The sequence below is a fragment of the Rhinoderma darwinii genome, chromosome 1 (assembly GCF_050947455.1).
Source record: "Rhinoderma darwinii isolate aRhiDar2 chromosome 1, aRhiDar2.hap1, whole genome shotgun sequence".
Lineage (NCBI taxonomy): Eukaryota > Metazoa > Chordata > Amphibia > Anura > Rhinodermatidae > Rhinoderma > Rhinoderma darwinii.
In genome coordinates, this window is record NC_134687.1 from 388,307,448 (window position 1) to 388,332,036 (window position 24,589).

General features: G+C 39.9%; 1 protein-coding gene across 1 annotated transcript in view; it reads right to left on the bottom strand.

Annotated features, from left to right (window-relative positions):
* The window catches only part of SLC28A3 (solute carrier family 28 member 3), a 107,396-nt gene that overhangs the window by 24,880 nt on the left and 57,927 nt on the right, over nt 1–24,589 (bottom strand). Inside the window, exons 5-11 of the mRNA XM_075860606.1 lie at nt 24,141–24,330; nt 20,393–20,537; nt 18,152–18,265; nt 4,205–4,282; nt 3,237–3,317; nt 2,407–2,487; nt 1,634–1,759 (exon numbers count right to left, since the gene is read on the bottom strand). Of these exons, the coding sequence (XP_075716721.1) occupies nt 1,634–1,759; nt 2,407–2,487; nt 3,237–3,317; nt 4,205–4,282; nt 18,152–18,265; nt 20,393–20,537; nt 24,141–24,330 (815 nt within the window). The remainder of the gene's footprint in view (nt 1–1,633; nt 1,760–2,406; nt 2,488–3,236; nt 3,318–4,204; nt 4,283–18,151; nt 18,266–20,392; nt 20,538–24,140; nt 24,331–24,589) is intronic.

Here is a 24,589-nt window from a genome sequence, read left to right on the forward strand (position 1 = left end):
ATTGAGTGCCACGGGCAAAAACGCAGCGAAATACACTTTCTCTGCCTCCCAATGATGTCAATGGGAGGTCAGAGGCATAAACGCCTGAAGATAGGGCATGTCGCTTCTTTTTACCGCGAGCGTTTTTTACCGCTCGCGGTAAAAAAAAACGCGTCCGCCTCCCAGCATTTTTGCCCGTTTTTTGGCGCGTTTTCCAACGCGGTTTCCGCGTCAAAAGCGCGTTAAAAAAAAACTCAGTGTGAACAGGGCCTAAAGGCGACAACAGAGGTCAGAGCTTATTGAGTGTTTACAGGCAGATTTGTGACTCCAGACCTGGCCTATGATAAAGGTAACTCAGGATCAGCACAAATTAAGTAATTCAATGTATTTATAAAATTTTTATGTAGGTTATATCTATATATGAACTGTAAAATGAGTATACACATGTAGCATCTAGTGCAGAGGTCTCAAACTCGGCTGGGTAAATAGGTGGCACATAGAAAAAATGTGAAGTTGACGAACCGCATTACTTCAAATTTGATACAATACAAAAGTATTGTTAATACAATTAGTTATTTGAACTACTAGAACAATAATACATTACTATAATAATACTACATTACTGTAACACGACATTACTATAACAATAATACATTACTATAACAATAATACATTACTATAACACTACTAAACTACTTTAACACTATTACATTACTATAATAGTACTACATTACTATAACAATACTACATTACTATAATAATACTACATTACTGTAATAATACTACATTACTATAATAATACTACATTACTATAACAATACTACATTACTATAATAATACTACATTACTATAACACTACTAAACTACTACATTACTATAATAATACTATATTACTATAACAATACTACATTACTATAACACTACTAAACTACTTTAACACTAATACATTACTATAATAATAATAATACTACATTACTATAATACTACTAAACTACTACTTTACTATAATATTACTACATTACTATAACAATACTACTAAATTACTATAATAATACTACATTACTATAGCAATAATACAATAATACATTACTATTATAATACTATATTACTATAATACTACTACATTACTATAATAATACATTACTATAACAATACTACATTACTATAATACTACATTACTATAATAATACTACATTACTATAATACTATATTACTATAACAATACTACATTACTATAATACTACATTACTATAACAATACTACATTACTATAACACTACTAAACTACTTTAACACTACTACATTACTATAATAATACTACATTACTATAACACTACTACATTACTATAATAATACTACATTACTATAACAATACTACATTACTATAATAATACTACATTACTATAACACTACTACATTACTATAATAATACTACATTACTATAATACTACATTACTATAATACTACATTACTATAATAATACTTCTTCGGCCTGCTCTCTCCTCTCACAGATGTCAGCCTCAGGGGCCGCTTGCGGCCTGCGGGCCGCGTGTTGGAGACCCCTGATCTAGTGGTTTGCAGTTTATTTCCATAGTAGACATTATGCAGATCTACATTTGCCTTTTGTAAATACAACCACACATGTCTTTACTTACTCCAAATGAAATGTATGCACCAAGGACACTTCCTGCAATTGTAGCAAAGCCAGCAGTCATCACTGCATGTATTTCAGATTTTGTCAGATGTTCTAGATATGGCTTTATCAGAAGGGGCGATTCGGTCTACAAATAAAACACAAATTGTTAACACTTAATTATCAATATTTAACATCTCAATTGGAAGGATCTTTTGTGTAATTTATTAGGACAAGGAGATTTAGGCTTCATTTAGACGACCATGTCATGGCTGCATTTTCTGCAAGTCCATGGGTCTAATGACCCAAACTAACAGCATCATAAATCTATGATGCTGTTGATTCGGGTGACAAGACACATGGTCGGGCCGGGACTTGCGACCGTAATATTCATGCTAAGTACAGAACTTCATTAAAGGGTTTAGTCACTTTCTAAATATAATTGGCACCTAACATTGCCCTTATAATGCCCTATAATTAAATGACAGTGGAGATATGAATGAAACATCACATGACCTCAACTCCATCACTGCACCGCAATTGTTTACCTGCTACCCCGTCCCGCATGCTTCAGGTCAGGCAGCAAAACAGAACTTACGAAGCCATCCTATGAGTATGTGACAAAACTTTTGTTGCTTATTCTCATCATATAACCCAAAAACCAGGTGAACCCTCACTTTACAAATATTATGTTAATCTTCATTCTGGGATTATAACATTTTTATTACATAGGCTATGAAACGTGTGAGAAATGGAATATATATTTCAAATAAAAAATAAATATGATTTGGATACCTGGCCCACAAATATGTTCCCAGCAGCAACCAATGATTCTGTGGGAGACGTTGCCATGGTAATTTGCATTAACCAACCAACCTTTGAAAAAAGTTACAAAATAGTTATTAATTGCTTAATATGACAAGTAACTTTATATACTTCTAGGTTCCTTGTTTTGGCATAAACTTGTATTACAGCGGCAATTATTTTTTCAGACAGTGTCATTTGGTGTTGGATAACTTTTTTCCTTCAAGTAATAAATTGATCCTTGAAAATAGTTGTCTCAGGGCTTAAGCAGTGTGTATGGAGGCTGTATGGAAGTCTAGTATGGAGCTGCACAACCTCTGTATGCTGCCGTACAGGCCCCATTTGGTGCCGTATGTACAGAGATATTCTCTTCTCGGAGCATTGCATCTGGGGCAAAATATCTCTATACATATGGAGTCTGATGAACCAGGTTTTTTTTGGTGGCATATTAAGGTACAGTAGGAGCTCCATGTATCTCTGTGGGAGAACTATACGGTACAAACAGCTTCTTATAGCATAGTCCCCATTATCTTGACTTGGGAGCTAAGGTTTGGAATGCATTCCAAAATTGAAGCACCTGTTATATGCAGCAAAATTAACTCTATTATTAACTCCTTATTAACTCCAACCCCTTAAACAAAATATATGGCCCCTTGCTAAAGCATTTTTAAGTTTAAAAATACATTAAAAGAAGAAAGAATATTTTTAGTATTGTAAATATAAAATTAGCAATTTATAGACATCATATGTTTGCATTATCTCCACATTTACGTGGAAATAAGGCATAAAAGGAAGACATAAAACTAGAACAAAAAGTTTACCTTTTTAATTAGCCACTGCATGAAACCAAGGAAGTAAAGCATTGACATGATAGTGCTGAAGAATATCACAATAGGTAGAACCTGAATGACACAATAGAATAAGGTAAAGCCATTATTTCTTACACCTGGGATCTCTAACTCAGCACTTCTATGGATGCACCATTGATTTGCCTTGAGTTGGAAATTCAAGGCTAGATTAATATTTGACCGCGGCGCAAAATGTTTTTGGTGGCTGAATAAGCTTAGTGGTCCTTTCCCTCAGATTATTGGTGGCGATTTCAGCTCACGGGACCAATGTTGTCTACAATTTTGTCTTGAAGTTTGGTATACTAATAAAAAATAACAACTACCATAGTAGTCATAATAAAGGACATCGACAACCAAACCAAAGTTTGAATAACTTCCACTAGCTAGGAGCCATCAAGACCTCAAGATCTTGTAAATGGCTCACAAAATGATTTCTAGTGTAACTTCACCCAAAAATTTTTTAATTCATTAACCCTTGAATTCTCACCCACCATGTAAATCTTTAATCTAAAAAAGGAGCATAATTGCATGCATGCTGCTGCTGCTCTTCTCCCTTTTGGCACATCCTCAGTTTGTCTTCAAACCCAGCTGAGCTGAAAGCGAGCATTTGTGGTACGGAATCTGCTATTTATATATGCACCAAAACCTCTGTACAGTGCAAGTGAATGGAGTTTTACAATTTGAAAGCATGATGTGGATTCTAAAATCTACTGTAAGCTCTATTCTACTATGAATTCCTCATGGAAATGCAGCACATTAAAATTTGGATTCAAATTTTCATGATTATCTCCCTACATTTTAACATGTCCTTACTGATAATGGGAAAATGACAGTGGGCCTGTGAATACATCCGCGTGCTAATAGTAATACTAGCTGTAGTATTAAAATCATGAGGAGAAATTCATAATGGAGCACAAATTATTCAATTCTTTAGGGCTCACCTTAAAAGCAAAAAAGTGATCAATATACTTTTCTCCAAAAACAAATTTTGAGCCTGTGTCTGAATATTCGAGGAAAGTCTGAAACAAAAGGAATAAATAGACTTTTAATAACTGAGCTCCACTACATTGCTATTATAAAACTACTCAACTCTAAGGGTATGTGCACACGGTAGCAGGCATTTACGTCTGAAAAGACAGACTGTTTTCAGGAGAAAACAGCTGCCTCGTTTCAGACGTAAAAGCTCCTCCTCGCATTTTGCGAGGCTTCTCTGACAGCCGTAAATTTTGAGCTGCTCTTCATTGAGTTCAATGAAGAACGGCTCAAATTACGTCTGAAAGAAGTGCCCTGCACTTCTTTTGACGACGCTGTATTTTTACGCGTCGTCGTTTGACAGCTGTCAAACGACGACGCGTAAATGACAGGTTGTCTGCACTGTACGTCGTCAAACCCATTCAAATGAATGGGCAGATGTTTGCCGACGTATTGTAGCCCTATTTTCAGACGTAAAACGAGGCATAATACGCCTCGTTTACGCCTGAAAATAGGTTGTGTGAACCCAGCCTAAGACTGTTCATAGTTCACAGTTAAACCTGCAAAAATCGTGAGATTTTAAAAATCGCGCCGACTTGTGGTAATACCTTATGCCAGCTCGGTGTTTGGCCACATCACGACCGCACCTCAGCTGCCCAGCGACCGCTATATGTGTCCCTTCCCTCAGAATTGACCCTAATAGCAAATGATTGTCTCCAAATCAGCTTGTCTTTTGCTGAACCTTTGGAGTTCATTACTGTGTGAGAACATGGGCCCACTTGAGGATCTTCTAGAACTCTGGTGGGCCAGTCTGACTATGAACATATATTTCTAAATTCTTTAAAAAAAAAAAAAAGTGAGCTATTAACTAATAGCACACAAAGGTTTGATTTAATAAATAATTGCAATCCCAAATGTATCTATAGTAATACCACCATACAGTGATGCAATAACAGTGTCACACAGAGCCCACATAATACTGCCATACAGTGCTCAAATAATATTACCAATTACCATGCAATATTCTATAAATTCATTAAATAAATAGTAAAATCCTACATCTTATAATTTCACTTCAAAATATTGAAGGTACAATAAATATTACAATATAGTACATATTACAAGCAGATGCCGCTCCATAGACAAAATACAGGCTGTCATAAATGGATGCCTGCATTCTGTTGACGGATTTGCAGCGCAGCAGTGGGGAATTTATATTTTTGGTTGTCTCTCTCTATATATATATATATAATTTTCTACTTATGATTCCATCTGTACTAATAGTAAAGTTGGATTTGGCAGAGCTTCACCTGAGGGCTGCATTGGTTGGAGACACAGATTGAACAAGATGAATGTTTTTTGTCTGGTCTTATGGCTTCTGCTTGGGATAGATGGCATTATAGGGGTCTAGCAGCCATGCTTGATTAACCCTTTCATGATGGGGTCTTTTGAGCCTTTTTGACCAGAGTACCTCTTCAACTTTGGCAATGCCACATTCCAGAGATTTTTCAATTGGTTGCTCCAATTTTTATTATTTTCTTAGTGGACAAATAGGTATTCTTGTGCCAAATTGGAGCCAATATGTATTTCCTAGCTCTTTCCCTTTTAGATGTTATATCATTGGTTTAACCAATAAAATGTGTGACAAAAATGAATCCTCCAATTCTCCCAGGTATAGTGATGCCAAATATATGGAATTTATCTAACTTCCTATAGCACCCAAGAGAAAATTTCACCAGTTTAATTTTAAATGTCTATTCCTATTTTATTTAATCTGTAGAATGTTCCGCCATACAGATTGTTTTTTATTTTTTTTAGGGAAAGCACAAGAGCAGACATCGCTGGGTTATGGTGGACAAATACTGTGTGGGGTGCATACATTCTATGTGATATGCACGCATTATTGCATAAACGTTTGAGACTTTTGCAACATACGTCCATTTATTTTTCATTCGGGGAAGGTGACAACATTTTAACGTCTTATTTTTTTTCACAATTTTAGCACGGAAGCATGTTTTGTGTGTTTCCAGCATATCACGTTACAGAGATCACTGACAACTGTACACAGGGGCGGATTGGCCATTGTACTACTAAGATTCCCGGTGGGCCGCTGGTTTATGAGACATAGTGGGCTGCCTGGCCCGACTATCCCTTCTCTGCACACACATTTATTTCTCTGCCTGGCCAGGCAGACAATGTCCAGGCCAGTGTCAGAGCATTGTGAGCGGTGGGTGGCCGTTGCGCACATGACGTTCTGACGTTGGCCAGCGTCACGACATTCTGAGCGGAGCTAGTGCTGTCCGGCCGTCAAACTCAGAGAAAATATTTGTCTCCGCTCCCCCCCCTCTCCCAACCCCCATTGGTGTGCGGCGCTTCCACTGTCTTCTGGTTCCTGAGCTGAGCAGAGTTTGAAATGTGAGTGTGACATTTTGCGTGCATTTCATTTTTTTTCCAGGCTGATATCTATGACTTATGTGCTGACATGATCTCTGCACTGGGGCTGATAATCAGCACTGCCCCCAAGGCTACATAAGTGTCAAGTCTCCCTAGTACAGAAATCATGTCAGCCCACAGAGAGGTAATCAGCCCCTAGAATAGAGGCTGATGATTACTTATGTATGGGCTGACATGATTTCTGTATCAGGGCTGATATAACTTATGATTGAAAGCCCCCTAGTACAGAAATCATGCCAGCCCAGTATAGAGGATTCATGTGTGATCACTGGGGGTCTGACCATTAGGACACCCAGCAAAGAGGAGAACGTGGACCAAAATTCCCCTGAAGTTCTTGATGGGAATGAAGCGCTGGTGCGCATGAAAGACCCGCGCTCCATTCATTTGTATGAGACTTCTGAGACCACGGTCTCCGGCAGCTCTATAGAAATGAATAGAGCACTGGTCGTTCATGCGCACTAGCTCTCCGTTCTCATCGAGCACTTCAGGGGAATTTTGGTCCCCGTTCTCCTCTTTGCTGGGTGTCCCAGTGGTTGGACCCCCAGCGATCACACATGTATCCCCTATCCCGTGGTTAGGTGATACGTGGGTTTTGTGGGAAAATCCCTTTAGTGTCTAATAGTATTGAAAAAAAAAAATGCACAATAAATAAAAAATAAAACCATTTTTACATAAAAAAAAATTTTATTTTGTCAAAATGTTAAAAAAGATACACATATATAGTATGTAATTGTAACGACACGAACAACAAAAGTTAACACATTACTTAAACCACATGGTGAAGGTGAACTGAATAAGAAAAAAATGCAAAAGAAACGTAAAAATTCCTTTTTTTCAACCCCCCTTCCCCCAAAAAATGTGAAAAAAGTTAATTAATAAGTCCCATGTACCCCAAAAGGATACCAATCAAAACGACATCCCATCCCACAAATATCAAGCCTGCATACGGTTACATGGACAGAAAAATTAAAAAGTTATGGCTCTTTGAACACAAAGTAGTAAAACATATAAAACAATGTAAACTTGGTATCGCCGCAATCGTAACAACCTGCTGAATAAAGTTATTATGTTATTTATAACACATGGTAAACGGCATAAATTTTATACGCAAAAAAGAATTTGAAAATTTCAGGTTCTTTTTCCATTACCCCACCAAAAAAGTTAATAAAAGTTAATCAATAAATGATATGTACCCCAAAATGGCGCTATTAAAAAATATAACTTGTCCTGCAAAAAGTCCTCATACAACAATGTTGAGGGAAAAATAAAAAAGTTATAGCTCCTTGAATGCGACGATGGAAAAACTTAAATAATTGCTTGGTCATTAAGGTTTAAAATACCTTCAGTTAAAGTCTTTTACTTAATAACTAACAAAGCATGTTTTTTTTTATTTTTCTTTACGTTTTGTATCCTTCAAGTAGAGGTACAGAGGGCATTAAGAGGGTGGAACCTCTTCTTAGTGATAGGGGTAGAATACAAAAGTGCAGAAACATATGCTTTTAATATGACTATGATCACTTCACCATACGCTGTCCCAAAGTCTTTGTTAAAGGTAAACATAAGCAATGGGATCTATTTTGTCTTTTAACCCCTTCCCTCTTTAGCCACTTTTGACCTTCCTGACCGAGCCTCATTTTTCAAATCTGACATGTGTCACTTTATGTGGTAATAACTCCGGAATGCTTTCACCTATCCAAGCGATTCTGAGACTGTTTTCTCGTGACACATTGGACTTTAAGTTACTGGCAAAATTTGCTCGATATGTTCAGTATTTAATTGTGAATAACACCAAAATTTAGCGAAAAATTGCAAAAATATCCCACATGTGGCTGTAGCGTGCTACTGGACTGACGCACCGGCCTCAGAAGCAAAGGAGCACCTAGAGTATTTTGGGGCCTTATTTTTGTTAGAATAAATTTTAGGCACCATGTCAGGTTTGAAGGGCTCTTGCGGTGCCAAAACAGTCAAAATCCCCCAAAAGTGACCCCATCTGGGAAACTACACACCTCAAGGAAATTATCTAGGGGTACAGTGAGCATTTTGACCGCACAGGTTTTTTACAGAAATTATTGGAAGTAGGCCGTGAAAATTAAAATCAACATTTTTTCAAAGAAAATGTAGGTTTAGCGATTTTTTTCTCATTTCCACAAGGACTAAAGGAGAAAAAGCACATACAATTTGTAAAGCAATTTCTCCCGAGTAAAACAATACCCCACATGTGGTAATAAACGGTTGTTTGGAGACACGGCAGGGCTTAGAAGGGAAAGAGCGCTATTTGGCTTTTGGAGATCACATTTAGCAGGAATGGTTTGCGGAGGCCATGTCACATTTACAAAGCCCCTCAGGGGACAAAACAGTGGAAACCCCCCACAAGTGACCCCATTTCGGAAACTACACCCATTGAGGAAATTATCTAGGGGTATAGTGAGTGTTTTGACCCCACAGGTTTTTTGCATAAATTATTGGAAGTAGGCCCTGAAAATGACAATCTAAATTTTTTCAAAGAAAATGTAGGTTTAGCTTATTTTTTCTCATTTCCACAAGGACTGAAGGAGAAAAAGCACCATAACATTTGTAAAGCAATTTCTCCCGAGTAAAACAATGCCCCACATGTGGTAATAAACGGCTGTTTGGAGACACGGCGTGGCTTAGAAGGGAAAGAGCGCAATTTGGCTTTTGGAGATCACATTTAGCAGGAATGGTTTGCGGAGGCCATGTCACATTTGCAAAGTCCCTGAGGGGAAAAAAAAATGAAAACACCCAAAAAGTGACACCATTTAGGAAACTACACCTCTTGAGGAATTCATCTAAGGGGTGTAGTGAGCATTTTGACCCCACAGATGTTTCATAGAATTTATTAGAATTGGGCAGTGAAAATAAAACAATCCTTTTTCTTCAATAAGACATAGCTTTAGCGCAAATTTTTTCATTTTCTCAACAAATAAAGGAAAAAAAAGAACCCAACGTTTGTAAAGCAATTTCTCCCGAGTACGGCAATACCCCATATGTGGTCATAAACTGCTGTTTGGGCACACGGCAGGGCTCAGAAGGGAAGGACCGCCATTTGGAGTGCAGATGTTGCTGGATTGGTTTCTGGGCGCCTGTGGGCCCAAAACAGTGGAAACTCCCCAGAAGTGACCCAATTTTGGAAACTACACCCCTCAATGCATTTACCTAGTGGTGTAGTAAGCATTTTAACCCTGCAGGTGTTTTGTAGAAATTAGTGTGAACTCGATGTTGCAGAGTGAAAATGGGATTTTTTTCCACAGATATGTGGACAATATGTGGTGCCCAGCTTGTGCCACCATAACAAGACAGCTCTCTAATTATTATGCTGGGTTTCCTGGTTTTAGAAACACCCTACATGGGGCACTTATCTTTTGCCTGGACATTCGACCAGGCTCAGGAGTGAAAGAGTACCATGTCAAATTGAGGCCTAATTTGGCGATTTACAAAGTATTGGTTCACAACTGCAGAGGCTCAGATGTGAAATAATAAAAAGAAACCCCTGAGAAGTGACCCCATTTGGAAACTACACCCCTCACGGCATTTGTTAAGGGGTGTAGTGAGCATTTCACTTTTCCATAAATGAATGCACTGCGGATGGTGCAAATTAAAAATTTATATTTTTCCCTAGATATGCCATTTCAGTGGCAAATATGTCGTGCCCAGCTTATGCCACTGGAGACACACACCCCAAAAATTGGTAAAAGGGTTCTCCCGGGTATGACGGTGCCATATATGTGGAAGGAAACTGCAGTTTGGGGACGCTGTAGGGTTCAGATGGGAGGAAACGCCATTTGGCTTTTGGAGAGCGGATTTTGCTTGGTAGTAGATTTGTTTGAGTATTGCTGGTGTTTCCATTTATAATGTGGGGGTACATGTAAGCCGGGCGGAGTATATAAGGGGCATAGTCAGGTGGGATAATAAAGGGGTAAAAAAACAATAAAATAATCCATAGATGTGTGTTACGCTGTGCTCAATCCTTTCTGCACAGGCCGGTGTCGCACTGATATATGGCGTCCTTTATTATCCCTCTTTTGATCCACACTCCGCGCCTTTGCAGTTTGGGGAATTTTGCTGGGAAAGTGTTGTCCTGGTATAATACGGGCACAGGCGCTTCCAGCGGATATGTTTGGGCCCTCCCTTTCCTGGTTCCCTAATTTTAGGTCCTTGATAAATCGCCTCTTCAAACAGAAGAAATGTTCCCCTCGGGCACAACTGCATATTTTTTATTTCCTGACTTATTGGAGCCATAACTAATTTTATTTTTTCATAGACGTAGTTGTATAAGGGCTGTTTTTTGCGGGACGAGCTGTAGTTATTATTGGTACCATTTTGGGGTACATGCGACTTTATGATTACCTTTTATCCTATTTTTTGGGAGGTCTGGTAAACAAAAAAAACGCAATTCTGGCATAGTTTTATTTAGGTTTTTTTATACAGCGTTCACCATGCGTTATAAATTACATGTTACCTTTATTCTGCGGGTCAGTACGATTCCGGCGATACCTATTTTATAGGACTTTTTTATGTTTTACAACTTTTTGCACAATAAAACTACTTTTGTAAAAATAATGTATTTTTTCTGTCGCCAAGTTGTGAGAACCATAACTTTTTATTTTTTTTGTCGACGGAGTTGTATGAGGGCTTGTTTTTTGCGAGACAAGCTATAGTTTTTATAGGTACCATTTTTGGAATACGTGCGACTTTTTGATCACTTTTTATTCCTATATTTATAGAGCAAAGTGACCAAAAAACAGAAACTCTGATATCGTTTTTTACAGTTTTTTTTTACGCTGTTCAATAAATAATATAATATTTTGATACCTCTGGACGTTAAGGTCGCGGCGATACCAAATACGTATGGTTTATTATTTTTTTTCAATAATAAAGGACTTGATAAGAGTTAAAGGGGGATTGTGTTTTATTTTATTACTTGAAACTTGTATTGTTTTCAAACTTTTATTTTTTTCACTTTTTTTTTACACTTTTTTATACTTTTTTTTACACTTTTTCTCAAGTCCCACTAGGGGACTTGAAGGTCCAGCTGTCAGATTTATTTTTTTCTAATACATTGCACTACCTACGTAGTGCAATGTATTAGATCTGTCAGTTATTCACTGGCAGCAAGCCGATTAGGCTTCGCCTCCCGGCGGAGCCTAATCGGCTTCCGTAATGGCAGAGCAGGAGACCATTGTGTCTCCTGTTGCCATAGCAGCAGTCGCCAGTCCTGATTGCCTGTCAGGGCTGGCGATCTGCTAGTAACCGCTACGATACAGCAATCGCTTTCGATTGCTGCATCGAAGGGGTTAATGGCAGGGATCGGAGCTAGCTCCGGATCCTGCCGTTACAGGTGGATGTCAGCTGTAACATACAGCTGACTTCCACCGCTGATGATGCCGGATCAGCTCCTGAACCGGCGCCATCTTGCCGGCGGCTACGGAAGCCGATCAGGCTCCGCCGCCGGGCGGATCTTGACCGGTTTCTGTGCTAGGCAGACCGGGAGGCCAGTATTAGGCCTCCGGTTGCCATTGCAGCCACCGGAACCCCGGCAATTTCATTGCTGGGGTTCTGATGAGCTGCAAACACCTTAAATGCAGCGATCGCGTTTGAGCGCTGCACTTAAGGGGTTAATGGGGGGGATCGAAGCTAATTTTGGTCCCTGCCATTACAGCCAGATGTCAGCTGTAAGATACAGCTGAGATCCGGTGATGATGGCACCGGCTCAGCTTCTGAGCCGGTCCCAAACATTCGGCGTATGGGTATGGCAAAATGCGGGAAGTCAATGCTTTCCATGGCGTACCCATACGGCAAATGTCGGGAAGGGGTTAAACTGCTAGGCAGTCAGTATGAAATTGCCAGTAACGGCACGGCCAGACGTGGCGGAATTGCTCTGGAATTCCGCTGCGGGCAGTCCGATGCGGAAATCCGCAGCGGACATTTTCTCCATTGGTTTCCATACCTTTTTAGTTAGGTTCATGCAGACGTGGCGGAAAACTCCACTGCGGATCATAGGCTGCGGTGCGGAAATTGGTGTCCGCAGTATTCAGTGGGTGTTACGGACTTGTTGCGGAATTTCTCCATTGACTTTAATGGGGATTCAAAATTCCGCAATGAAATCCGCAGATGTTATGTGTGTTGCGTTGCGGATTGGATTTACAAACAGGATATTTCTTCATTCTGGCTGGACCTATATGTTTCGAGGTCTATAGCCAGACTGAGATGAAATGTTTTAAAAGAGAGCAGGATGTACTCTTCACCTGAATACGCAACGGCTCATCCGCAGCAATTTACTGCACATTTTAGGCAAAGGCGCAACGAAATCTGCAACGCAGATTATGTGCGGCATTGATGCGGACACTGTCTACATAAATACGCCACGTCTGGCCATGCCCTAAAGGAGACCGCTGTAAGAATGATTTTTCTCACAGTGGCAAGCTGGGCCTCATGCAACAGCAAGGAATTCACAGACCCAAAACCTATCCCTACCACGTTAGCCCTATGAACTTTCTGTTACTGGATTAATCTGTGTTAGGGCCTGTTCACATCAGTGTTTGGTTTCCATTGATGGGTTCCGTCAGACCTTTCCGTTGGAGAAACCCATCAACGGAAAGGCAAACGAAAACCATAGTTACCGTTTGTATTACTATTGATTTCAATGGTAATGCTTGAGTTGACAGCGGTATTAATTACGCCAAAAAAAAGAGAAACCTTTACGGAACGAAGGCAAATGGAAACCATTTGCAATGGAAGCATTACCTTTGAAATCAATGGTAATGCAAATGGCAGCTATGGTTTTCGTTTGCCTTTCCGTTGATGGGTTTCCCCCGACGGAAATGTCTGATGGATCCCATCAACGAAAACTGAACGCTGATGTAAACACACCCTTACTCACAAAAACTGATGTGTGGGCTCCACCCACTGGGGTGCTGGGTCAGCTACTTGTTAGTCTGCTCTGCCTACTGCTCTGTTGCATTGGCCCTGTCTACCAGTGCAGTGCCTCGCTTACTTATGCATTAACACCACCCATTGTCTCCGCCTACCAATGCATTTTTGCATTGGCCCAACCTACCACCAATGTGGATATTGATTAAGGTTTGCTGATCCCGACTACATGTGTTAGCCTCGCCTGCTGCCAAATTGGACCCACCCACAACATGAGGCCACTTTTAATTTTTTTTTCCAGGGCCCCTTTAAGTTCCCAATACGCCCCTGGCTGTACATTAGACCACTGTTACCAATAATCTGCATATAGGGATGTTTTTTGGAGAACCAGCTTATGTCATCTCCTCTTCCCTCCCTTAATGATTCCATGGGGCACAGCAACAGTGCAAATGGTAGGCGCTGCTTCAGCACACGGAGTCAGTAGTGACAAAGAACCTATTATTTCAGTCCCCTGGCACACTACAAGGATCTGGCTGTCATAGTGACAGTCTGATGAGGCTAATGGGAACGTGGTCTGGCAGGGAAACTGGACCTTTCCATGCCAATTTATATTTACGGTGGGTGGCTGGGAAGGATTTTAAATAACATGCATGTCTGCTTTTTATTTGAAAAAAAATCAATATGCAGATTAAAATATATAATATAAAAACATAATTTATAACAATTAAATAAAACGAACTCAGCTGAAAAAGAGGGATATAAAAATGAAGCAACTTTAGATGAAGTTTAGAAATACATTATAATTAGTCCCTTAAATTAAAGTAAAACTATAGGTTTATTTGTTTGTTTTGTCTTGCCTGAAACCCGTAAGAAACAAGTATAACTGGAAAGTCTTGTTTGAATGTGTTACATAGCATTGAATAGTCATTTGCCTGCCAGGATTATAAGGGTGGTTAAAGCAATATCTTAGGTGTTCCAGTTATTGCATTTAACTAAGAATGACTCAGAAATGAAACTGATGGTTCTGAAGCAACAAAAATTGTCTCCACCATTTCCTATGGTTACGTAACGAAAAAGAAGCACGCAGTGAATTGAACAACACTTCTCAAGGCAGTCAGAATAGTGTATATTCACTGACAATGCACTGGGCTCATTATGCCAAAAGCCCATAAAAAAACAATAGGAATCTGATTGGTCTGATGGGAGTCGCTGCTGAGCTCCATTGCATTACAATGCGTGTGGGGGTCAGAAGACAGTTACTTTATATGCCAAACAAAATGTGGTAGCTGACAATGTTTCCAGGTAAACATGCTTGGACATTATAAGACTGTATAATAGTAAAGCTCCACAATTACCAATAATAATTTTGATTATTAGTAATTTAATGACATTGTTTTGGCTGTTTTTACTTGTTATTCTGTCCATTTTATTTAGTGCAATATAATAAACTGTTGCTTCATGGAAACCATTAACAAGCAAGCAAGCCAATATTGGCAGATCTTATTATGGCTTTATTTATTTTGACATTTAAACCTTAGTTATAAAGCTGCAGTTCAGTTAATTTCCAAACAGTCTGATTAACGTGTGAATAACCAATACATGTATTGGGCACATGAAATCCCGACAGAGCAGGCAAGTCTCCCGTAAAGGCTGCTGGGCTACTGGTAAAGGATCTTGCTGCATATCTATATACAGTAAAACCTCTGAAAGCCGACCACCCAAAATTTCACAGAAATTATTTATTTTATGAGGCTTTTCACGCGTGTCGTACGCACCTATATTACTCTATGGGGCAGTTTAGACGATGCGTGAATTTTGCGCAGCGTGAGTGCGTTGCTTAAAACTCACGACATGTTCTATAATCGTGCGTTTTTCACGCAACACGCACCCATTGAAGTCAATGGGTGCGTGAAAACCACGCATGCCGCATGGAAGCACTTCCGTGCGAACTGCGTGATTCGCGAAAGAGCTGTCAAAAGGATGAATGTAAACAGAAAAGCACCACGTGCTTTTCTGTTTACAAACATCCAAACGGAGTGTCAAATTAGAGATGAGCGCACCGAACTTCACCGGGTTCGGCCGAACTCGTTTTGACCGAACCCGGCAAAAAATGTTCGGGTACGCGACGGCAGGAGACAGTCACTGTCCACGGTGCTGAAAGAGTTAAACTGGTTCAGCACCATGGACAGTGACTTCCGATCACAATATACATGAACGTGTAAAAAAAAAAGAAGTTCTGACTTACCGAGAACTCCCGGCTTCTTCCTCCAGTCTGACCTCCCGGGATGACAATTCAGTCCAAGTGACAGCTGCAGCCAATCACAGGCCAAGCACAGCCCGCAGCCAATCACAGGCTGCAGCGGTCTCATGGACTGCCGCGTCATCCTGGGAGGTGGGGCCGGATGACAAGAGAGGGACGCGTCACCAAGGCAACGGCCGGGAGACCGGACTGGAGGAAGCAGGAAGTTCATGGTAAGTATGAACGTCTTTTTTGGATTCACAGGTTGGTGTATATTGTGATCGGAACTCACTGTCGAGGGTGCTGAAAGAGTTACTGCCGATCAGTTAGCTCTTTCAGCACCTTGGACAGTGACGGGCGTCGACTAGCCTCATCTCTATGATGGCGGCTGCGCGAAAATCACGCAGCCGCGCATCATACACGGATGACACACGGAGCTGTCAAATGCCTTTTGCGCGCGCAAAACGCAGCGTTTTTTGCGCGCGCAAAACGCACACGCTCGTGTAAATCAGGCCTAAGTCTGATAGAGTGACTCGATCTGCTACCACTCAGACTGGTAGGCTGAGGAGTGGGAGAACCTATCACAGCCTGGCCAGACGGTTCTAGCTCCCGCCCTCGGTCTATTTACACCTTCATTTGCTTCTTGTCTTTGCCTGTGTTTCTCTCTTGTTTCCTGGCTCTGCTGTTCCAGCTATTACTATTGACCTCTGCTTCATATTGACCCTGGCTTTACTGACTACGCTCCTGCTCTGCGTTTGATACCTTGTACACTCCTGGTTTGACTCGGCTCGTTCACTACTCTTGTTGCTCACGGTGTTGCCGTGGGCAACTGCCCCATTTCCCTTAGCTTCTGTGTACCCTTGTCTGTTTGTCTGTCGTGCACATATTGAGCGTAGGGACCGTCACCCAGTTGTACGCCGTCTCCTAGGACGGGTCGTGCAAGTAGGCAGGGACTGAGTGGCGGGTAGATTAGGGCTCACCTGTCTGTCTCCCTACCCCGTCTTTACAATACCGGTTAAAGTGTGTAATGAAGTCAGAATACATGTACAGCACACATATAAACAGCCCTCTCAGTCTTGGTCCCAAGCATAGCTCCTCTCTCATTTTTAGTCCCCAGCATGACTCCACCTCTCATTCATTGTCCCCAACATGGCTCCATTCTTAGTCTGCAACATGGATGCCTTCTCATTCCTTGTCCCCAACATGTCTACCCTTTCTTTTCTGGTCCCCATCATTGCCCCCTCTCATTCCTAATCTGCAGAATGGCTACCCTATCATGCCTGGTTCCCAGCATGGTCCACCTCTTATTCCCGGTCCCCAGCATTGCCCCCTCTAAGTCCTGGTCCCAAGCATGGCTCCCATATCATTCCTGGCCCCTAGGGCTTTACTCTCATTCTTAGTCCCCCAGCATGGCTCATTCTTATACAGTACACTAGCATAGCACCCCTCTCATTTCACTATGGCTCCCCTTATACTTAGACCCCAATCTGCTAACCTTCTTCCCTTCTCTGCTGACCTTGATACTTTAGTGGCATACTGCCTTGCTCAGCATTCACGGGGGCTATTTAGTGCAGCATGATGCTGCACCCTTCCGTTTTCTGATAGCCTGGTAAATTGGCGTGGTACGAACCCACTTCCAGATGATTTACAGCGCATTTAAGTCCAATTTGCAGGGGTTCCGACTGAAAAATGTTAATGTAATGGAGAACACCACTTTAAAGTGTAATTCCACTTGCAAAACTACTTTTCTGTAATCTAATAACCATAAAATACCTTGCCTACTGCTGCTGTGTATTTACCCCTCAGATCCTCTTACTGCATAGTCTCTCAACTCCTTCTCGTCAGCGATCAATGATTTGCTGTAGGACTGGCCACACTGTCACCGGTCATGGCAATTGTATTATTTCTGAAAAACCTTTTGGGTATCTCAGTGCTGTTAAACCTTCAGGTTGTCATGGCCAGCACAGGTTTCAGCTGCTGCCTAGTAGCAGACAGCAGAGAATTTCAGGAATAATACAAATCAGGTAGATTAAACTTTGAGTACAAGCAGACCTCCATAAAAGACTTTCAGTTGGAATAAATAAATAAGGCTATGTTCGTAATACCATTTGGGAGTTTTGATGGGATATCTGTTAAGCTTTCCAGTATTCTTGATGGCAAGAATAGTGCGGTTCGCAATACTATTCTTTCTGTCAAAAATAACAGAATTTCAACTGACCTGATTAAATTCAATGCATTAGTCATGACTGAGTTATGAACAGAAGCCATGATGGTAATGTGATAGAGCATTAGTTATTTTAAAATTGACTAAAAGAAACAGTCACACAAATATTACCTGTACTTGTATCCCAAGCCAGTCAAATGCATCAAATCCTGGCTTCGTTCTTAGAATAAGTAGTCCTAGAAGAAACTGTAGTCCAATACCCCAAAATACTTGCCGCCAGTTAACCTTCAAAAAGAAGATAACATGATTATGTGAAAAATACACAACTTTACTATGAATTACATGGAACAAAACATTTCCCAGCTAATATGTTCAAATATCATTCTACATAATTTTTCAGCACTTACCACTGTATGCATTTCATTCATCATATGACACACATTACTTCTCATCTTCACTCATTCCTCATACTGTATGCCACACATAGATTTTATTTATAATATGTAAATCATTTGATTTATATATAAGAAAAACTATACAGTGAAGGAAATAAGTATTTGATCCCTTGCTGATTTTGTAAGTTTGCCCACTGTCAAAGTCATGAACAGTCTAGAATTTTTAGGCTAGGTTAATTTTACCAGTGAGAGATAGATTATATAAAAAAAAAAAAGAAAATCACATAGTCAAAATTATATATATTTATTTGCATTGTGCACAGAGAAATAAGTATTTGATCCCCTACCAACCATTAAGAGTTCAGCCTCCTCCAGACCAGTTACATGCTCCAAATCAACTTGGTGCCTGCATTAAAGACAGCTGTCTTAAATTGTCACCTGTATAAAAGACTCCTGTCCACAGACTCAATTAATCAGTCTGACTCTAACCTCTACAACATGGGCAAGACCAAAGAGCTTTCTAAGGATGTCAGGGACAAGATCATAGACCTGCACAAGGCTGGAATGGGCTACAAAACCATAAGTAAGACGCTGGGTGAGAAGGAGACCACTGTTGGTGCAATAGTAAGAAAATGGAAGACATACAAAATGACTGTCAATCGACATCGATCTGGGGCTCCATGCAAAATCTCACCTCGTGGGGTATCCTTGAACCTGAGGAAGGTGAGAGCACAGCCGAAAACTACACGGGGGAACTTTTTAATGTTCTCAAGGCAGCTGGGACCACAGTCACCAAGAAAACCATTGGTAACACATTACCCCGTAATGGATTAAAATCCTGCAGTGCCCACAAGGTCCCCCTGCTCAAGAAGGCACATGTACAGGCCCGTCTGAAGTTTGCAAATGAACATCTGGATGATTCTGAGAGTGATTGGGAGAAGGTGCTGTGGTCAGATGAGACTAAAATTGAGCTCTTTGGCATTAACTCAACTTGCCGTGTTTGGAGGAAGAGAAATGCTGCCTATGACCCAAAGAACACCGCCCCCACTGTCAAGCATGGAGGTGGAAACATGTTTTGGGTGTGTTTCTCTGCTAAGGGCACAGGACTACTTCACCGCATCAATGGGAGAATGGATGGAGCCATGTACCATCAAATCCTGAGTGACAACCTCCTTCCCTCCACCAGGACATTAAAAATGGCTCGTGGCTGGGTCTTCCAGCACGACAATGACCAGAAACATACAGCCAAGGCAACAAAGGAGTGGCTCAAAAAGGAGCACATTAAGGTCATGGAGTGGCCTAGCCAGTCTCCAGACCTTAATCCCATCGAAAACTTATGGAGGGAGCTGAAGATCCGAGTTGCCAAGCGACAGCCTCGAAATCTTAATGATTTACCTATGATCTGCAAGGAGGAGTGGGTCAAAATTCCATCTAACATGTGTGCAAACCTCATCATCAACTACAAAAAACGTCTGACTGCTGTGCTTGCCAACAAGGGTTTTGCCACCAAGTATTAAGTCTTGTTTGCCAAAGGGATCAAATACTTCTTTCTCTGTGCACAATGCAAATAAATATATATAATTTTGACAATGTGATTTTCAGTTTTTTTTTAAATATAATCTATCTCTCACTGGTAAAATTAACCTAGCCTAAAAATTCTAGACTGTTCATGTCTTTGACAGTGGGCAAACATACAAAATCAGCAAGGGATCAAATACTTATTTCCTTCACTGTATATACTGTATAAAAAAAAAAACTCATTTGGAACCAAATGAAAACATTTCTTGGTCTATTTATTTACATTCAGCATTGGTACTGTATTCTCCCTCTTCCTATAATAACATTCAGTACTTCCCTCTTCCTGAAGGGACTAACTTATAGACTACCCTCCCACACACCTCTCGATCAGACGCTGCACATTGTAACCCAGTCATGGTAGAACATGTAATTAAGTAAAAAAAAAAAGAAGAAAACAATTACAAACAATCTGTTTCATAGGTAAACACGACGTCTATACCTTAGTCGGATGTTTCGAGAAGATGAGCATCAGGAGAACATACATAACAAGACCACCAAAAGAAATGAGCTGATTGGGTCCCATTTTTGCTGTGTCAAAAATAAGCCATAATATCACTGCTGTAATAAGACTTATCCAAATTACCCTATAAGGAAAGCACATCATATTGGAGTTTAATAGAATAAAAAAATGCTATATACGAAAAGTACAATAAAAGTTTAGTATTGAAGCCCCTATCTGTAGATATGTTTGACATTGCAGAACATACATAGAATTTTGGAGTGAGAAGAAAATTCACTAATATGTAGATACATTATAGCTTGCATCACATTACCCAAGATAGCACAAGTCCATAGAGAAATATATACTGGGAAGTTACTGTGTTTTATCTGATCTCGCTGTGCAGTAAGCTGCAGCACAGCTCCATTTAAGTGGATGGAGCAGTGCTGCAGTCCTCTGCACAGTCGATGGCCGGGAGCACCTATGTGCAGGGAAAAACTTTTAATGGGACACTGCGCTAAAGCATCGCTGAAGCAGAGCTGCTGGCTCCTTCAGTGTCAGGATTGGTAGGCTCTTGCCAGTTGGACCCTCACCAATCAGAAAGAGAAGGCGTATTCTAGTGGTATGCCATCACTTTCTGTCATAAGAATAGTCCTTTCATTGGTTTACCTGGAACACTTATTATGGCAACAAAGTATCTTCATTTAGAGCCAAGTTCCCATATGATTTACAACACCAAGAGAAGTGAAAAGGTGAAACCAGACAGCTACATTAAAGTGCAACTATCTTTATTAATTGTATTTGACATCTAATAGCTGTTCATTTCGTATGAAAGTTTCATTTTCTCGTACGAACGCATGAAGCACCAAATACTCTGCCACCCCTGAATAGCTGGCCTAGTTAAATATAAAATGCTGTAATATACATTTACTAAATGCAAATCAAAATCATAGTTAGGTTTTAATCTTTAGTGGGCATTTGTCTGCGCATGTTAATGTCATTGCTATCAAAATGTCGAATACAGACAAAAGGGCAGATGAACTGGTCAATTGGATCACTTCTGGGCATAAGGTTACTATAGATACCTCTGTATATAATAATCCCTTATTACTGGCCAAAGTTCAAGAAATTCTTGATGGCTGATGGCCAAACAATCAATAGTCAAGAGTAAGGGTCCTTTTACGTTGGCCAATTTTGGCTGTAACAACAAGCGCCGATCAACGAGACAGCTTGTTGATCAGCGCTCATTTGCTCCTTTCACAAGGAGCCATGATCAGTAATGTATGGGGACGAGCGATTGTCACTACAATCGCTCGTCTCCATGTATTACCATCATGTTGACTCCACATCTCCCTGTTTACACAGAGATGTGCTGCAGACAACGATGATATGTTCGGTTGCATAAACGATCAGATCAGCCGATGATCAAGTGTTTGTTTGTTTATTGGCTGATCGTTGCCCTGTTTACACATATGAACGCTGGTTAGCCTGATCAATGGCCCATATAAAAGAGCCTTAACAACTTACACAATCAATAACAATTATTTTTTTTAGTACTTTTGAAGTATTGGAGTGTAATTTATCTATATCTACCTCTTTCCTAGGTTAACTGGTGGAGGCAAAGAAAGAAAATTTGAAAGATCAGGGTTGAAGAGCGTCTGTTACCAAAGAGTCTCAGGAGCAAACATTACAGAATCATATGATAAATATATTTTCTGCTATATATGGCTTCATTCACATCTGCGTTGGGGATCCGTTCATGGCTTCCATCTGAGCTTTCCCTCAGGGGAACCTATGAGTCCAAACTGAAACAGATGGAAACCATAGGTTTCCATTTGCATCCCCATTGATTTTAATGGTGACGGATCCAGTGCAAATGTTTTCTGTTTTTGTCACCGATGTTTAAGAGTTTCGTCGTTTTGACGGAATCATTACTGTAGTCGGCTGCGCTATTCATTCCGTCAAAGCGACAAACCCTTACACAACGGGGACAAACGGATACCATCTGCACTGACACAGATGTGAACGAAACCTAAGACTGATTTTCTCCCAGTAACTTACACTGACGCGGTCCTGAGTTTCATCTGTGTATCTTAATAAAATGAGTACAGTTGTATTTCATTATGGCTTTTGCACTCTTCCAGTCCTCTTACATTGGTCGGTTATACTTTGCTTAACTAAACTGAATTCTATTGGTCAGAGCCCTCACTAATACCCCAACCTGTAAACTCATTCAGACACAAGCAATCCCTACAGACTCATTTACTTCAAAGTAAAAGTTGCTGAAAAATGGGACTAAAAGATATTAAACAAGTAAAAGTTATCATGTACCTGATTGTCCTCAGAGGAATATATCATAAACTAATGCTGATTAAACTCCATATATTGGTGAAAGATACTCTATAATTCCTTCCTGCATTTTGCATACTATTATGTCCTAGTTGTGGTGTTCTTACCCCAATAGGACATAATAGTATGTCTAGTGATTGGCACGGGCACAGGATTTGTGCCCACGCTAATAGCAGCGGGTGCCGGCTGCAATATACAGCCAAGATCCCGCTGACATGGCCAGGATTGCAGCATCTAATTGGCTACAGAGGGAGGGGTCTCCCTCTTTGACCCCATCTCCATCCAGCGACCCGATTGCATATTTGGTTTTGTTGCAATCATAACGACCTGGATTATAGAGTTAACATATTATACATATCACACGGTGAACGACTTAAAAAAAAAATAACCTAAAAAATAACCTAAAAAAACGTCATAATTGCTCTTTTGCCTTCCTTCCAAAATTTTTTTATCAATTATTATGTTTTACGTACCCCAAAATGGTGCCATTAAAACTTACAACTTGTCCTGCAATTAAACAAGCCCTAATACATATACATTGATGGAAAAGTAATAATATTTTGGCTCTCTGAATGTGGTGATGTCAAATCTTTTTTTATTTAATTAAAATTGCTTTTATTGTGCAAACGTAGTAAAACATTAAAAAAAGTATACATATTTGTTTTCGCCGCAATCGTAATGACCTAGAATAAAATTAACATGTCACATGGTGAACGGTGTAAATTAAAAACAACAATGATGGAATTGCTGTTTTTTTCCCAATCCCCCACAAAAATTTATTAGAAGATAATCAATAGATTATATGTTCCCAAAAAGGCCATTGAAAAATATAACTCATGCCGCAAAAATCAAGCCATTATACAGCTACATTGACAGGGAAATAAAAAAAAGCTCTGGCTCTCGGAATGCAGCGATGCAAAAACAAAAAAATTGCCTTTCTGCCAAAATGGGTTTGGTCCCTAAGTGGTTATCGTAGCCTGTAAGTGGAAAAAAGTGTAATCCAAGGCCTTCAAATATACATTTTATTAGATAATTGCTTACAATTTAAAAAACTTGTTTTAGAAAACAATACTTATTTATGTGGGAAAATGATTCTAGTTGTACTTTGTGTATAATTTCCTTACATTTTTCAAGACCTCTGCTTGTAGTTATTGAATGTTTCATTGTATACTTCTTGAGGATGAGAATCTTAAGATGAGCACACCGGTGCACAGGTCGTTGCGAGGTAGAGCTCTGATAACTGTAGAGTAACCAGCGCCGGTGTGATCATCTCATGACTAGGACAGGTTCAGCCTCTGGAACTGAACAATGAAGTTTCCCATTCAATGATTACAAGTAGAGATCTTGAAAACGGATACATTCATGAATTCCACATATTGAAGAACTGTATAGCACTTACCATTTTAACCAAAACCATTGTTTCTTGAAGAACGAGCCAACGGGGGAGAAAAATGTAATAATTTTTCCTTCAAATCTGTCCATAAATAAATCCCAGCAGACAAAAAAGATGACCAGCAGGGTTAGAACAAAGAGAGCCAGTGCTCTTTTAAAGTTCAATGCACAGGCCGCGATCACCATCGCCAAGAAACCTTAAAGAAAATATGTGCCCATTTATTAAGAATATTTGGATTTGAACATGTGAATAGATATTTTCTCTGAAACAAACATATGTCTAATTTACCTGTCATTATCAGTATATGCAGTTCTGTGTAGATTATAGGGACTATACCTTGGCAGGATGTAGGAGATGTCAAAAGATTAATTTTAATGAGATAATGGGGGCAGGGCACTTTTTTTTGTTAGAAGTTTTCATTTTTGGTTATTTTCTATTATCCATATTTATTTATT